The sequence below is a fragment of the Odocoileus virginianus genome, chromosome 4, assembly GCF_023699985.2.
Source record: "Odocoileus virginianus isolate 20LAN1187 ecotype Illinois chromosome 4, Ovbor_1.2, whole genome shotgun sequence".
Lineage (NCBI taxonomy): Eukaryota > Metazoa > Chordata > Mammalia > Artiodactyla > Cervidae > Odocoileus > Odocoileus virginianus.
The window spans coordinates 82724513-82741535 of NC_069677.1; the positions used below are offsets into that span (position 1 = coordinate 82724513).

Sequence of the window (17023 nt, forward strand, 5' to 3'; positions counted from 1 at the left end):
GCTCCTCACCCTGTAGGGGGGCCGCTGTCTCCTCTTGCTCACATTCCCTCCACTTCTGGCCCTGTCCGCAGTCTTGCTGCCTTTCTTGCACTCACCCATGACCTTGTTCCTCTTCCGAGGGTGCAGGGTGGGGTCCTGGCCCTGTCCCCACTCTCCTGTTCCCCTCCTACTCGGCCGTGAGCACCATCTTCTGGGGCTCGTTGCTGGTGTGGGGATGGGACAATGTCCTGACGACTGTTCTTTCCGGATAAGCTGCCACTGAGGATGATGGCTCTTCTGTCCATTCAGGAGTGTTTCACTGAGGGCTTAGCTGGGGACTCGAGACAAGTGTGAGCTGCTGGGACGTGGGTGACTTCTTGCACCCCCTCCCATCAAGCATTGTTCCCAGAACACAGGGGGTCCCTCAGTCCATGCTGTAGAAGAAGGCCCAGGTCCACACTCTGGAAGCCGTTTGCTCCCAAGAACAGTGCTGTACGCTCCCCAGACGTGACCAGCAGTCGCTGTGCACAGTGGCCCTGCAGCCTTCCCGTCATCCCAGCTAGGGGGCAGAGACCTCGCTTATGGGGCTCAGAGCGGTGCTGCTCGCTGGTCTCAGATGCGGAAGTAACAGGCACAGTTGGACTGGTGCCTTGGGAGGGAGGTGCTGAGATATGATTTCCCTTCTGACTCCCCTTTCCTTCCTGAGTGTCCCCTGCAGGGCCGTTCTGGCTTCTGCCCTGAGGTGATCGGTCGGTCCCTCCTGTGGTCTTACTTCCTCCAGAAGCCCTAGTGCTTGGGGAGTGTGGCTGCAGGACTCAGAGCTCTGGTTCCAAGCCACAGAGAGAAGCAGGTGACCTTGCCGCCCTGGGCCTGGGGTCCCCCTGGAGACAGGGCTGGGATGGGAGGCCTTAGCTGCTCCCACGTGGCTGGGCTCCTACCAGCCTGTCTGTAGAGACCCTACTATGCCCCTTGGATGCCTGTTTCCAAGAAATGTCTTGGAGGAAAAACTGTGTGCATGCATGCGTGCATGTGCTGATTTGCCAGACCTACCATGTGGCTCAGAGAAGAGGCCCCAGAACGTAACCCCAGAGGGCGCTGACCCCCTCTTGGTCCTCAGGTCCTGGCCGATGCCGTGGCCCGCCTGGTGCTGGATAAGTTTGGGGACCTGACAGACAGCTTCGCCTCCCCCCACGCGCGCAGGAAGGTCCTTGCTGGAATCGTCATGACAACAGGTAACCATGTCGGTGTGTGTCCACTGCGTATTCTCATGCTTAATGAAGAAGACCCACTCTCAGTCTACAGAAGTCTTTGACAGCAGCAGGAGGCTACTTTTTCATTCTCCTTCAGAATGTATGCTGTGTGCAACTGGAGGAGCTGCACTTATGTTTCTTCCCCCACCATTTCATCTGTTTAACCTGAGTGTTTTGTTTGGAGGAAGCGTCCTGTATTAGTATTTGATTCCAGTAATCTTATATGAATCATCTTGAGCAAGTCTTGGAAATGCAGGAAACCTGTTGGTTTTTGCTTCACTGAGAGTAGCCGTCTCTGGTATGTCAGTTCATGTCACTGTTGCCAGATAACCCTTCCCTGCGAGAGGAGGCTTCTATAAGCATAGGGAGTCTGTGGGGGAAACACGCTCAGGGATGGCAACAGAAACCCGGCTAAATTTGCCCCTAAGTTCCCAGCTGTGAAGGGGTCCCTCCCCAAGTCCTCTTCCACCTCCCAGGAGTGAGCCCCCTGAGCAGCATCCACAGGGACCCCTCCTGGGAGCAGGAACCACAACCACGGCCAGTGCCTGCGTCCCTGGGGCGGCCGGAGGACCTTCGGCTCCTGGGGGCTGGAGCTGGGGCTGTCTCGGGGCCCTCTCTTCCTGGAGTATCTGCTCAGCCCAGCTGGCTGAGCTGATTCCTGGAGAGGAATCACGAGATGGTTTCTCCTCTGTTCCAGGCACAGATGTGAAGGATGCCAAGGTGATCAGCATCTCCACGGGAACAAAGTGCATCAATGGCGAGTACATGAGTGACCGTGGGCTCGCACTCAACGACTGCCACGCGGAGATCATAGCCCGCAGATCCCTGCTGAGGTTTCTCTACACACAGCTTGAGCTTTACTTAAAGTGAGTGTCTGAGGAAATGGGTGAAGGAAGCTGTTTTCCATAAAAAAAATTTTCCTCCAATCAAAGTGTATTGCATCCTTTTCACTGTGTCTGTCATCACTGAAAAATTCTCAATGTAGTAACTTTCTGGGTTACAGTTTGGGATCCCTTTTGCTCTTGAAGCTCAGGCTGTCAAGTAGAGTTGGCTGAGTTATATAACTCACATGCCCACATACATACCCGCCATGCGTGCAGTCAGAGGGGTCATGTCTGTGTTCCAGACCCCAGGCTTTCGCTTTATACAGGAATAAGTGCTGGGGAGGTCACCATGCCCAGATGGCTGACTGTTGAGTCTGACTGCTTCCTGCAGCAGGCCATGTCCTACTCGCAGCCTTTCTGTTCTGAAGTTGTGAATGAGGAGCACAGGGTCACTTGTGTGCTGATGACCTATCTCATTGGTGAGCGGACGGGAGCCGTGCTAATTATCATAAACATGTCAAGTAAATACCCCAGTGCAAGCTTATCTTACCCTGTTGAAAACACTGGCCTTTGAGCTATGAGAGACTGAGTTTTGATTGTGTTCAGCTTTAAGGTTTATCTTTGCAACTTACTCCTTTCAGTAGCAAAGATGATCAAAAGAGATCCATCTTTGAGAAGTCCGAGCGGGGCGGCTTCAAGCTGAAGGAGAATGTCCAGTTCCACCTGTACATCAGCACCTCCCCCTGCGGGGACGCCAGGATCTTCTCACCACACGAACCCATCCTGGAAGGTACCACGCCAGGCTCGGCGGCAGCCACTGCTTCCCAAGAAAGTTCATGACTGTGTTATAACAGAGAAAAGGACAAACCTGTATTAATATCGTTTCTTCTTCAAAAATTTCAACCTTGGATGTGAATCTGATAAGAATGTATAAAAACATGAACTTTTCTTCTCAATTAGTAATTTTAAATTTTTAATGAATGAAAATGTAGATTCATATAAGAAATTAGAGTGAGGATATTAAATCAAAATTGTGTTCAGGTTTTGAATTTGGATGACATGCATCTCTAGATTGGAAATGCACGTCGTGGTCCGTGTTTCTGGTAGGTTGTGATATCACGAGAGTGTGACCGAGTCTCAGAAGCAGGTGTCAATGGACAGGAAGGCCTCGCTCTGACCTCTGTGTTCCTCTCATTCTTGTTCGTGCTCTTGTTTCATAGTAATTTGTATCCACAACTCTACTTATGAGCTTAAGCACTATTTGTTCCAAATAGAACATTTGATTACATTATTTTTCTTGATTATAAAAGCAACAGGTGGGGACTTCCCTCATGACCCAGTTGGCTAAGCCTTCTCACTCCCAATGCAGGGGGCCTGGGTTCGATCCTAATCAGGGAACTAGATCCCACATGTTGCGATTAAAGATCCCATGTGCTGCAACCAAGATCTAAGACCCTGCAGTCCACAAAGAAGACCCAGCCCAGATAAATAAATAGATAGATAAAAATTTTTAAAAAGAAAAAACAAAATTATAAAAAAAAATAAAAAGCAGCAAGTATGCACTGTAGAAATTGACAAATATTTTTAAAACATAAAAATAACATTTAAATCACTGTATTCGTGTAAAAAAATCTCTGGGTGTTTGTGAATGTTTCCTATGGGTTTATTTCCACATCCCTATAGATTTATTTTTGAAAATTTAAATATGCAGCAAAGAAATATAGCAAATACTCTAATATCCATCACCTAGAATTAGCAAATGTCAGCCTTGTGTTCTGTCTGCTTTAGCTAGTTTCTAATCCTAGAAATACATCATTTGGTTAAAGTGGAGGCCCTCTTTTCTCCCAACCACCAAGGAAACCATTTTTGTGAATTTGGTTTGTATTGTATCCTCCTGTCCAATTTTTTGTGCTTGCATCAAACACACATACATGTCTTAGGTGCATGTAGAATGAACACATGCACACATGCGTGTGAATCGCATTTTGAATTGATAGAGTGTTGTTAGACATGCTTTCTGGTGAGTTAAATAGATGGTTGACCAGCAGACCCTCTCAAGAGGACCTTGTGTCTCTGTCTTAGAGCCAGCAGATAGACATCCAAATCGAAAAGCCCGCGGACAGCTGCGGACGAAGATAGAGTCTGGTGAGGGGACCATCCCCGTTCGCTCCAACGCCAGCGTCCAGACATGGGACGGGGTGCTGCAGGGGGAGCGGCTGCTCACCATGTCCTGCAGTGACAAGATGGCAAGGTAAGTCCCCTTGGATGTACACCTGGGCCCGCCCCCACCCCTGCATGCCTGGGGGCCCCGGAGTGTTTCCAGAGACACCCGGGCATGTGTCCCACAGATTCACTGAAGGACTCAGGTTTTAAAAGGTGCTTCAGGGGCCACCTTGAGAAGAGAGGTGTGGTCTCTGTGGACAGAGGCTCTGGAGCCAGGTCCTTTTGAGTTTTTATGGAGGCTTCACTACAAATGCACCATTGATTAAAAATCATGGCTGTTGGTATGGGAACTCAGCCTCCAGCTGGTGTCTTCTTACCGGGAGGTCAAGAAGATAAGGCTGAAAGTTCCCACCGTATGTAATCAGTATTTGGCTCCACAGCCAACTAGCCCCCCATCCTCAGGTGGGTGACACAATCTACCTCATTAACATAGACACCTATGGTTAATCACTTAGGAAGTTCCCAGGGCCTAGGAGCTGTGAGCCAGGAACCCCAGAAGAAGACCAAACGTATATAAGAAAAATATATTTCTGATCATCTGAATGACCAGGTGTACTTTTCTGATACATCACGAGATGGGTTCCTGTAGCTTCATAGTAGGTCTTGAGGTCAGGTGGTCAGTCCTCCAGCTTTGTTCTCCTGTGTTGTATAGGCTCTTCTGGGCCTTCTGCCCCTTGATGTAAGCTTCGGAATCCGTTTGTCAGCATCTGCGGAACGCTGTGCTAGAGTCTTGATGGGTTTGTGCTGAGTCTGCAGCTCAGGTTGGGAAGAGTCGAGTCTTCCTCTCCATGAACATGGGCTGTCTCTCCATTTACTTAATTGTTTGATTCTTTTGTCAGTTTTATAGTTTTCCTTGTAGAGGTCTTGTATTTTTGTTAGATTTGTATCTAAATATTTAATTTTGGGAGGTGTTAATGTGAATGGTGTTGTGTTTTAAACTTCAAGTCCCACATTGTTGGTCACAGCTGATTTTTGATCAAGGTTCAAAGCTAGTTCAGTAGAGAAAGAATAGTGTTGTTAACAAATGATGCTGGGACAACTGAACACCCTATGTAAAAAGAAACAAGTGTGTTTCCTATTTTTCACCATATACAAAAGTTAACTGAAAATGTGTCATAGACCTAACTGTGTAAAAGTTTTAGAAGAGGAGAAAATCCTGGCCACTGGGATGGGTTATGTCTTAGATGCAACATCAGAAGCATGCTCCTTGAGAGGAAAAAAAATGGTGTTAGACATAATCAAATTAAAAATTGCTTCTCTGAAAGACTCTGTTAAAAGAATGATAAATAAAGTCACTGACTAGAAGAAAATATTTACACATCGTACATCTGATAAAGGACCTAGATCCACACTATACAAAGACTTTTAAAACCAACAAGGGGGAAAAAAACTGTTTTTAAAATGGGCAAAATATTTTAATGGACACTTTACCAAAAAAGATGTCCTAAGAGAGCACATTCTTCACTCCAGGGTTAGAGCCCTGTCGGGTTTGGTGGGGACCCCAATCCCTGGAGCGTCGTCCTCCCAGGCTGGGGACAGACACTGCAGCCAACTGTGAGGACAGCTCACCTGTGTCTTAGATGTTAAAGGCATTTCTGGCATTTCACTTTACTCCTGTTTCTGGAGAGAGATGGAAGCACTGTCCATGCAGGCTCACACTGGAGTGATTGAAGCTGCTTCTCCACATCTGGGAACAGCTCGAACGGCTGTCAGTCTTTAAACAGGGTTAAATGGGAGTATCTGTGCCTTGGGGCACTGCTCAGGCAAGGGACAGAATAAGCTGTGATGTTTAGTCAGTGGTATGTGGTCACAGCACAGAAGAACTGTGCAGCCATGCCAGGAACCAAAGGAGTGCTTACCATGTGGTTCCATTGCTGTAGATTTCTAGAAAGTGACAGAAGCAGGTCAATGGTGGCCCAGGGATGGGGCAGAGCAGGAAGGGCAGGAAGGCCTGGAGTAAGGCGGGAGAGTCTAGAGGGTTGGGGGTGGGGGTTTGGTTGTGGTTTAGTTGCTAAGTCATGTCTGACTCTTTGCAACCCCGTGGACTGGTGACAACCCCACCAGGCTCCTCTGTCCATGGGATCCTCCAGGCAAGAATACTGGAGTGGGTTGCCATTTCCTTCTCTAGGGGATCTTCCCGGCCCAGGAGGGTGTTTGCATGCCAGGACTCCCCAAATTCTGTGCTCTAACCCCAGGCAGGGCACGGTATGTCCATCAAGCCTCAGCAGCTCACAGAAGCAATTGCAGGGGAAGTAAGGAGATGGTCGTAAGTGAACGACATCAAACACCACAGCCGAGAACAAGAGAGCAAGTCCAAATTCGCAGACGGGAGGGAAGGACAGAGAGCAGACGTTAGTGCTCGATGCGGCAGCGATGAGCAGCGAACAGTCAGAATCCCAGGGTGCTACTTTGAGAAAGGTAATAGAATTGGCAGACCTCTGGAAGTCTGACCAAGACACAGGGTGCAGCCAGGCCAAGTCAGGGGAGGAGGAAAGGGTGTCAGGATCTAGTAGGAACGGACACGTGCGCAGATGGCCGCAGTGAGAGTTACGGACACCATTGAAACTGAGATGACATAGAAGCTTTGTAGAAACATGTATGTTCCTAAAATTGACTCAAGCATGTGTAAGAAATTTGAATGGAGTTCCAAACATTAAGAAAAAGTAAACCAGTCACGCCCTCACTCCCAAGAAGTAAATAAATTGGGGAAAATCAAAGAGCTGGCTGCAGAGAAAGAGGATGCAGCTCTTGCAGGAGACCCTTGAGTGAGTTCTCTGCATTCTAGGGAGGTATCCTCTTCATACATACAGTCATTTTTACAGATCAGGAATGTGGGGAAGGGCCCCAGCTCATCCCTTATCCCCAGACCAAGCCAGGAAGGGAAACAAAATGACAAGCCGTCCACTAATCTAAAACATCCACATATATGCCACATCCAACATTATTTCTAGTGGCTTGATTTTCCTCCCAATCTGTAACTTCGATCAAAATCTCATCATTTTTCATAGCACTTGACACTCAAGTGGAAAAGTAAGCCCATCTTGCTGAGTGGTTAAGGCAGCAGGGCGTGGTGGAGGACACTCCCAGCCCTGTCCTCTGGGGTCTCCATGCAGATGATTGAATCCTTGGTCTTTGGTGATTAATTCAACCCCGGAAGCAGGGGCGGGGCTGAGCTCCCACCCTCTGATCTTTGGTGCCCCTGAGGGCTGCCCCTGCCTCTGGCAGTCACATGGTCACCATGAACAGGGTCTGGGGGGCTGGCCTGGGTCTCACAGAGGGCAGGGCTGCCTCCCACAGACGGTTCCGGTCCCAGAGGGGTCAGGGCAGTGGGCAGGCTTCGGTGAGACCACGGTGCGGGGGTGGTGGTGAGGGGTCCCGGGGGCTCTCACCTCTGGGTGAATTTGGTTGACTGGGCCGTGGGAGGGAGTAGGACAGCCTGTGCTCTGCGCAGAGCTGGGGAGGAAGCAGAGACCACCTGCCTGAGGGCAGCAGTGTGCGTGACCATGCAGAGCCCTGTCCCCCACCACTGCCTCCTCCCCCTCCCCCAGACACAGAGGGGGCTGGGGGCATTGACTGTGAGCCCCCCTGTCGTGGGGAGGCTGTGGGGTCACAGGGACAGCCAGTTTTCAGAGGTGGTTGCTGGGGGCGGTGGGCTTGTACGACGCACACCCCATGCATGTTTGCTGCTGGTAAAGTCGGCCCCTCCGTGTTCCCCGTGAGGCTCGACCAGGGGAGCTGAGCCGAGTGGGTGGACCACTTCCCACCAGGGCCTCCGTGGAGCAATCGGGGCCTAGGACTCGCTTGCGAAGCATGTGTTCAGAATTAATGACTTGTAACTCGTATAGGTTTCTGCAAGAGCAGGGTTTTGAAGTTTGCCCCAGGAGGCTGAATTCAGCTTAATGGGGCCTAAACCCCCTGACAAGCCTCTGATTTACATAAGAAAGGGCTCCCTGTGGGTTTTGTGCGCACTGAATCCTTCCTTACTGTTCCTTGCTAGATAGGAGAAAACCTGTGCTCTAATTTCCTTCTTAGAGGGTGGGGGGAGCCGGGGATTTGTCCAGTCAGCATACACTGCGCTGTGAGGCCAGGTCCCTAAATTCTGGGATGTTTTAGTGTGCTAAACAGACGAATCCCTCCCGCGTGGAGCCCATTAATGGGAGAAGGTGGGGGACAGATGGTAAGATCTGCAGGGGTTCAGCAGAGGGGGCACCTGGTGGGCTCCAGTGACAGCTGAGGGGGGGTGCCCAGAGACAAGGACTTTGCACAGACCAAGGTGGGGGCACTGGGGACCCTTGGCTGAGGGCTGGAGCTCTGCAGGGAGCAGAGGATGCCCATGCTGCTGGCCTGGGGAAGGGGTGTGAGGGAAGAGACACCTGAAGCCAGTGAGCTTTGCCCCCTGGGTGCTGGGACCTGGAGCCCTGAGGCCATGGAGGGCATCTCTCCTGCTGTCTGTGGGGCTCAGAGCACTGACGTGCAGGGTCAGGACAGTCAGTGCCGCCACCAGGGAGCAGGAGGAGACCAGTTTCCGTCCCTCTGGAGCTGCCGTTTTTTTTATTTATTAGAAGTAATGAAATTAAGGTTTATTTTTTCTTTTGATTTTTCTCACAAGAAACGTGGCTCGATATGTTTTTAGAACTCATCTTCGGTAAATGTGTCATCTTGGGAAACATGGAGGCAAAAGATCGTTCCAGCATAAAATAATTAAGTAGATTTTTCTCTTTAGAATCTTACTTAGTCAGTTATTTAGTGAAAGTCGCTCGTCGTGTCCAACTCTGCGACCCCATGGACTATGCAGTCCGTAGAATTCTCCAGGCCAGAACACTGGAGTGGATAGCTGTTCCCTTCTCCAGCAGGTCTTCCCAACCCAGGGATCAAACCCAAGTCTCCCGCATTGTAGGCAGATTCTTAACCAGCTGAGCCACCAGGGAACCCCAGTCAGTTATTTAACTGCCTTTTAAATTGGTTAACACTTGTACAGAATGAGCAGCATGCCCACGTGCACGGCGCTATGGAGGGCCCAGGCCAAAGGGATCCCGTGCTGAAGCCCTCTTCCTCTGCCTCCAGGTGGAATGTGGTGGGCATCCAGGGGTCCCTGCTCAGCATCTTCGTGGAGCCCATTTACTTCTCCAGCATCATTCTGGGCAGCCTGTACCACGGGGACCACCTCTCCAGGGCCATGTACCAGCGCATCTCCAACATCGAGGACTTGCCCGCGCTGTACACCCTCAACAAGCCTCTGCTCAGCGGCAAGTACCCCCGCTTTCTGACTGCAGCAGGGCTTACAAATAACACACCGGTGGGGGCTGCACTGAGGCGGGGGGGTGGCGCGCAGTGTTGGGCTATTCAGAAGGGGCGGAGGCGACGGATGGGTCATTTAAGTTGGTCCCTCGAGGTTCCCCTCTCTTGCCAGTTGAAAACCTCTCCATTTACAGGGAAATTAGAGCCCAGGTTCGGCACCCGTGGGCTTTCCTCTCACCCGCACTCATGCTGCTGAGTCCTGCATCCACTGTAGAGGCTTGCAGGTGCCGTGAAGACTCCACAGGCCTCAGCCACCCGAGATGATGCTGGGCCAGCCCACAGAGGATTCACAGCTGCAGTGACGAGCTCTGCAGGAGGTCGGCGATAGGACTGTGTGCCCGTGGCAGGCAGTGATGTCTGTCTCAGTGGGGACATGCACCTGCTTAGTGGGCCCTGGGTTACTGGTTGTTTATTGTTTTTCTTCTAGAATGTCAGTGGCTAGAAAAGTGAACAAGAGCTTTTGAATTCAAGGGCCCTAACTTCTCAGTTCACCTTTACTTAAAAGGACACAGTTAAGGTATTTTTATCCTTTGGAAATATCGCTTTACCTACTTTTAAAGCTAGAACTAAAACCCTAACCGTGAACTGGAATGCCTCTTGGTATGTGTGTGTTTTGCCATGGTCTGTGATCTTGCTACTAGCCCATCTCTAACTGAGAAAAGCAACGTGGAGCTTTGTTTGAAAGCATGTCTTTTAGAGCACATGGATCACATGGGAATGGAGAAAAATTGCTCCAAATTCAATTTCACAACTCTCTACTGTAAACCGTTATTTTTTTAGGAGAAAAAAGATAAAAGTAGACTGATAAAATTTGATGGCAAGTTGAGATTGTAGCGTCCCTGCCGTTGAACTTACACTGGTAGGTGTGAAGCAGGTGTATGTGGATGTGTGTTTGCCTGTGAATCTCTCACGAGTCAGAGAACAGTTTTCCTTGTTCGGTCTGTGCTTCGTGTGTGGGGCAAGAGTGCCTTGATTCAGCCAGCTGTCACTTGTCTTGAGTGTCCGCAGCCACTGAGAGCATCATGTGTGAAACAGGTGGCGCCAGGGGCCACTCGGAAGTCACCACCGCCCAGTGCCCAGGTGGGTGGCTCCGGGTGTGTTGCTCCACCACTGGCTGAAGGAGTCCTGGGCGCTGACAGGCTTGCTCACCTGTGAAATCAGATGTGCTTTTATCACGTCGTACATGTGCAGAGTGGTCTGTATCTATGAGCACATGCTGGAAAACTGTTTCACCACGTATGTTTGTTAGAAACGTGAACTTACAAAGGAAGACCTGTTCTTCCTTCTTCCTCCCCAGTATTGCCCTGAAGCCCACAGACACCGTGCAGGGCGTCTTCACAGACAAAAGGATGCAAACAGGAGAAGTCTGGAGGAGAGGGTGTCCGTGTCTCAGGAACTCAGGAGGTCACACTCCTTTTAAATGGGCCCATGGCACAGCCCTCACCTTTCTCCCAGGGAGTCCCCACAGCCAGTGAGTGGCCAGGCCCACCTGGGCTGTGCCCTCCCAGGCCTCCTGCTGTGCACACATGGTGCTCGGCTGCCTGCCTAGCAGGTCATGCCCTGTGTGTTGCTCTTTTCCACCTCATAGTTTATCGCAAGTCATCCCCATGTTGGAAGGAGAATGCCGGGTAACAGCTGTGAGGGAACGGTAGTGTCTGAAGGGAGCGAGAGAAACGGACCTGAATGCCACACAGAGAAAGGCTGAGATGACTGAATGAGGTTCCCCGGAAACTAAAGCAAATCTGGATAGACTTATTAAAAGGTTTATCTGCAGACTGTGTTTGAAAATGCCGTCGAGGTTAAAAATGAGAATTTTACGTTAACTTCAGCATGAAAAGTGTGTGTTTAAGAAAGAACTTCTTGGAGGTGAACCCTTGCCTTGGGCGCTCACGTGATGCACTTTCCCATCCTTCTGAACTCTCTTGTTTCTCCTTTTCAGATTAGTTTCAGATCCAGCACCTGCAAGTTCAGGGCAGTTCTGGCTCCTGACTCTCCTCCACTGGCCCCCAGGTCTGAGTTTCTCACTGGCCCTGTTTGCTGGCAGGTGCACCAAGAGAACTCAGTGAGGAAGATCGAGCTGCTTGACTATCGTGGTGCCCAGGCTCCAGGGTTGTGGTCACAGCTAGGCTGCCTGGGGTCGTGGGGTGAGACCCACAGTGCCAATCTCACTGCCAACAGTGCCACCAAACAGTAACACAGAGGACGAGCGCGAGGCGGTGGGGTGAGGGCGCGGGGCTCACCTACCCCCTGAACAGAAGCACAGGAAATGGAAAATTTAATGAAGCCCCAATCAGAAATAGATGATTCAATATCTGAGGTTAAAGAGCACTCTAGAAGCCATGGATAATAGATGGAATGACACGGAAGAACACAGAAATGACCTGGAAGAGAGAGTAATGGAACTCACCCAACCAGAGCAGTAGACAGAAAGACAACAAACCAAAACAAAAGTGAACGGAACATACGGGATCTCTGCAGTAACATCAGATGTGCCAACATTCACGTTGTAGGAGTTCTAGAAGGAGAAGGGAGCGTAAAAAATGTCTTCAACCAAGGAAATTATGGCTGAAAACTTTTCAGACCTAAAGAAGGAAACAGATATCCAGGTACAGGAAGCACAGAAAGTCCCAAACAACATGAACCTAATCAAACCCACACCAACACATCATTAAAATGGCAAAAGCTAAAGAATTCTTAAGGCAACAAGAGAAAAACAAGGGGTCAGTTACATGAGCTTCCTGGTAAGGCTATTGGCAGCCAGAAAGGAGTATCACAGTATATTCACAGTGCTGAAGAAGAACATACAACCCAGGATACGCTTCCCAGCAAGATTATAATTTAGAATAGAAGAAAAGATGAAGAATTTCTCAGACAAGCAAAAACTAGAATTCCAGCAGTACTGAATGTACCCTAAAAGAATTATTGAAGGGCTTTCTCTAAATGGAAAAGAAGTAAGAAAATATAGGAAAGAGAAAATCCCATTAGGAAAGGCAAATATGGAGTAAGACAATCACTTAAATAATCCAGTATGTAATTAAATGACCAAAAAAATAATAAAAGCAACTATGACTATGATAAACAGTAAAGGAAAATAGATATATGCACCCCCAGTGTTCACAACAGCACTCTTTACAATAGCTAGGGTATGGAAGCAACCTAAATGTCCATCGACAGATGGATGGATAAAGAAGATGTGGTACATGTATACAGTGGAATATTACTCAGCCATAAAAAGAATAAAGTAACGCCATTTACAGCAACATGGATGGACCTAGAGATTGTCAATACTGAGTGAAGTCAGCCAGACATAGAAAGAGACATGATGTGATATTGCTTTTTGTGGAATCCAAAAAGAAATGATACAGATGAACTTATTTACAAACCAAACAGACTCACAGACTGAGAATGAACATGTGGTTACCAAGGAGGAAGTGGGGGGAAAGGATAGTTAGGGAGTTCGGGACGGACATACACACACTGTTATGTTTAAAATGGATAACCAGCAGGGACCTACTGTATACAGTAGAGCTCTATAGGGAGCTCTGCTCCATATTCTGTAACGACCTAATTGGGAAAATAATTTAAAGAAGAATAGATACATGTATGTGTATTAAAAATAATGATAAGTTTAAAACAAAAAAACTATGGGGCTTTCACAGAATTCACAGAGATACATGAAATTTTATTTCCTTCCTACTCCATTATTGTAATAGTCCCCATAAAAGCTCATCTTAACAAAAGCATCTGCTAATATTTAGTGATAATTCTCTGTACTCTATTAGTTGTGTCTTTTGGGATAGGAAATTGATTATCTGACCTTAACATAGTGAAGACTTTGCAGGGATGCTGCCTTCTACCTTAGGTAGTAACTTAATTATGTAAACAGTGAAAAATAATTTAAAGTACAGGAATGTTGTAATTTGATTAGGAAAACAAAAAAATGAAAAAACTAGGTTTATTTATTTATATTTTCCATAGAAAGTTATGGATTAAAATGCTACTGTCTTAAATAATGCATTTTATAGTGAGTTTTGATATTATTTGTAAGCATATTCATAAACTTTTAACAGCGAGTTGATGGGAAAAGAAGTAACACTGAATAGAGTTACATATCATAATGCCCATATTTCTGTCCAATAGCAGACATGCTTTGCAGCTTGGAACTCATAAATTATGACAATTTCCATTCATAAAAAACAGGTCAATCACAAAGAAATGGACATTTCCCCTTATTCAAACTTGGTTAATGTTTTTCACCCATTTGTCAGTTCTGAGGTGTTAGAAATTAGTGTGAACCCCTAGTATCCCTCTGAATGACAAACAATTTAATGTATATATAATCTTGATTTAACTATTTGTAAAACAGTTTATACTGTTATCAGATATAGTAAATATTCAACCATAATCGGCCAGAATAAAACAGTAAAGGGGTAAACATGGAAGATGTAAAATATGATACCAAAAACACAAAATGTGGGGGAGGAGAGTATAGAATGTAGCTCTTTCAGAGTGTGTTTGAACTTAAATGACTTATCAGTGTAAATCTAGTAGATATGATTATGGGTCAAGACATGTGAACCCCAAGGTAACAACAAATCCAAAACCTACGACAGATGCACAAAAATCAAAAAGAAAGGAACGGAAGCATTGTTTTTGTTTAGTCACTCTGTCATGTCCTATTCTTTTGTGACCCCATGGATTGCAGCCATACTACTAAAGAAAATCATCAAACCTTGACAGGAGAAGCAAAAAGAAGAAGAAAAGAACATAGAAGAACTATGAAAACAACTGGAAAACTAGTAACAAAATGGCAATAAAAACGTACAAATCAGTAATTGCTTTAAGTGTTGATGGACTAAGTACTCTGATTAAAGGACACAGGGTGGCTAGTTGGATAATAAACAGACCCTTCAGTATGCTGCCTACAGGAGACTCACTTCAGGGTGAAACACACACAGACTGAAAGGGGATGGATAAAGATACACAAATAGAAACAACAAGAAAAAGAAGGGAGCAATACTCATATCAAACAAAGTAGACTTTAAAACAAAGACTATTAACAAAGACAAAGAATGGCATTATATAGTGATAAAGGAAATCAGTACAAGAGGAGGATATAACATTCCTTAACCACATATGACTAGAGATGTATTAATACTCCTTTTGTTACCAGAATGTTATTAACTGGAGTGTTTCAATATTTATTTACATAACAAATTGCCAGCCACAGGCATTAGTTTCTGCAAAAAAACCCAATCAATAATATGTTAACATATACAGGAGCACCTAAATTTATAAAGCAAATACTAACTGATGTAAAGGAGCAAACTGACAATAACACAATAATAGGCGACTTTAACACTCCACTGACATCAGTAGACAGATCAGAAAGAAAACCAATAAGGCAAAGGTGGTCTTAAATGACAAATTAGACTAGTTGGACTTGATTGATATCTATAAGACATTATGTCCCAAACCAGGAGAACATACATTCTTTTAAGTGCACATGGAATGTTCTCCAGGATAGGTTACATACTATGTCACAAAACAAACTTCAGCAATTTTAGAGGACAGAAATTATATCAGGTATTTTTTTCTGCCCATAGTAGTATGAAACTAGAAATCAGCTACTGATAGAGAAACAGAAAGAAAACAAATCTGTGGACACTAAACAGCATGCTACTGAAAAACAATGGGTCAATGATGAATCAAAGAGGAAGTCAGAAAATACTTTGATATAAATGAAAATGGAACACAACTTTCCAAATATATGGTATGTGGCAAAAGTAGTACTAAAGGGAAGTTCATGGCAATACAGCCCTTCCTCAAGTAAGAAGAAAAACTTCAAGTAAACAACTTAAGCTGCCATCTAAAAATTTAGAAAAAGAACAAATGAAGCCCAAAGTCAGAAGGAAGGAAATATTAAAGATCAGAGAGAGAAATTTAAACATAGTTTTAAAAAGGAAATGGAAAAGATAAATGAAAGCCAGAGCTGGTTTTTTGGTACAGACATAAAAAGTTGATAACAAAGTCAGTCTCATCAAGAAGAAGAGAGAGAGGATCCAAATAAAATAAGAAGTGAAAGAGGGGAAATACCACAAAAACACGTAAGATCGTAAGAGTACTATGAATAGTTATATGCCAACACATTGGACAATCTAGAAGAAATGCACAGATTTCTATAAGCACACAACCTGGCAAGATGGAGTCAAGAATAAACAGACGATTTGAGCTGACCAATCACTAGAAGTGAAATTGAATTTGTAATTAGAAAAAAAACTAGCAAACAAAGTTCATGACCTTACAGGGGAATTCTACCAAACATACAAAGAAGAACTTCTATATATCCTTAAACTCTTCCCCAAAATTGAAGAGGATGAAACACTTCCAAACTGATTCTATGAGGCCTCCATTGCCCTGATACTAAAACCAAAGATACTATAAATAGACAAAACTTTGAGCCAATCTTTGATGAATATAGATAGAAAATTCCTCAACAAAATATGAGCAAACGAAATCCAGCAATACATTAAAAGGATCATGTACCATGGTCAAATTTATTTACTTTAGGGTCACAGGGATGGTTTAATGTTCACGTGTCAGTCAATGTGATATACCGCATTAACAAAATGAAAGATAAACATCATATGATCATCTCAATAGACTCAAGAAAAGCATTTGAAAAAATTCAGCATGCATTCATGATCAAAGCTTTCATTAAAGCGAGCATAGAGGGAACATAACAATGTAAAGGCCATTTACAACAAACGCACGGCCAACATAATACTCAATGGTGAAAAGCTGAAAGCTTTCCTATTAAATTCAGAAAGAAGACAAGTGGCAACACTCTTGCCACTTCTATTTAATACAGTTTTGGAAGTCTTAGCCACAGCAGTCAGAGAAGAAAAAGAAATAGAAGGTACCCAGGTTGGAAGATGATCTGATAATCTCTACAGAGAACCCTAAAGTCTCCACCCAAATACTGTTATAACTAATAAGTGAATTCAGCAAGATTGCAGAATCCAAGATTACTATAGAGAAATCATTTTTGTTCCTGTATGCTAATAATGGCTTCCCAGATGGTGCTAGTAGTGAAGAACCCCCCTGTCAATGCAGGAGACATAAGAGACACAGTTTTAATCCCTGGGTCAGGAAGATCCCCTGGAGGAGGGCATGGCAACCCACTCCAGTTTTCTTGCCTAGAGAACCCCATGGACAGAGGAGCCTGGCAGGCTACCAGTCTATAGGGTTGCAAAGAGTTGGACATGACTGAAGCAATTTAGCACACAGCACACACACTAATAATAAAGTATCAGAAAGAGGAAATTTAAAAAGAATTCCATTTAAAATTGCATCAAAAAGAATGAAATACTTAGGAATAAACTTAACCAAGGATCTGAAAGACCTGAAAATTATAAAGCATTGATGAAGGAAATTGAGGATGATGCA

The 17023-nt window shown here is 45.8% G+C and overlaps 1 protein-coding gene across 11 annotated transcripts in view; it reads left to right on the forward strand.

Moving 5' to 3' along the window:
• Positions 1-17023, forward strand: part of ADARB1 (adenosine deaminase RNA specific B1) — a 112921-nt gene that overhangs the window by 82103 nt on the left and 13795 nt on the right. For 10 of the 11 annotated variants that reach the window (XM_070466881.1, XM_070466875.1, XM_070466877.1 and 7 more), the window contains 5 exons: positions 1097-1211; positions 1927-2095; positions 2695-2843; positions 4136-4304; positions 9341-9522. In XM_070466881.1, the coding sequence (XP_070322982.1) occupies positions 1097-1211; positions 1927-2095; positions 2695-2843; positions 4136-4304; positions 9341-9522 (784 nt within the window). The remainder of the gene's footprint in view (positions 1-1096; positions 1212-1926; positions 2096-2694; positions 2844-4135; positions 4305-9340; positions 9523-17023) is intronic. The other variant, XM_070466876.1, reaches the window with a different exon arrangement.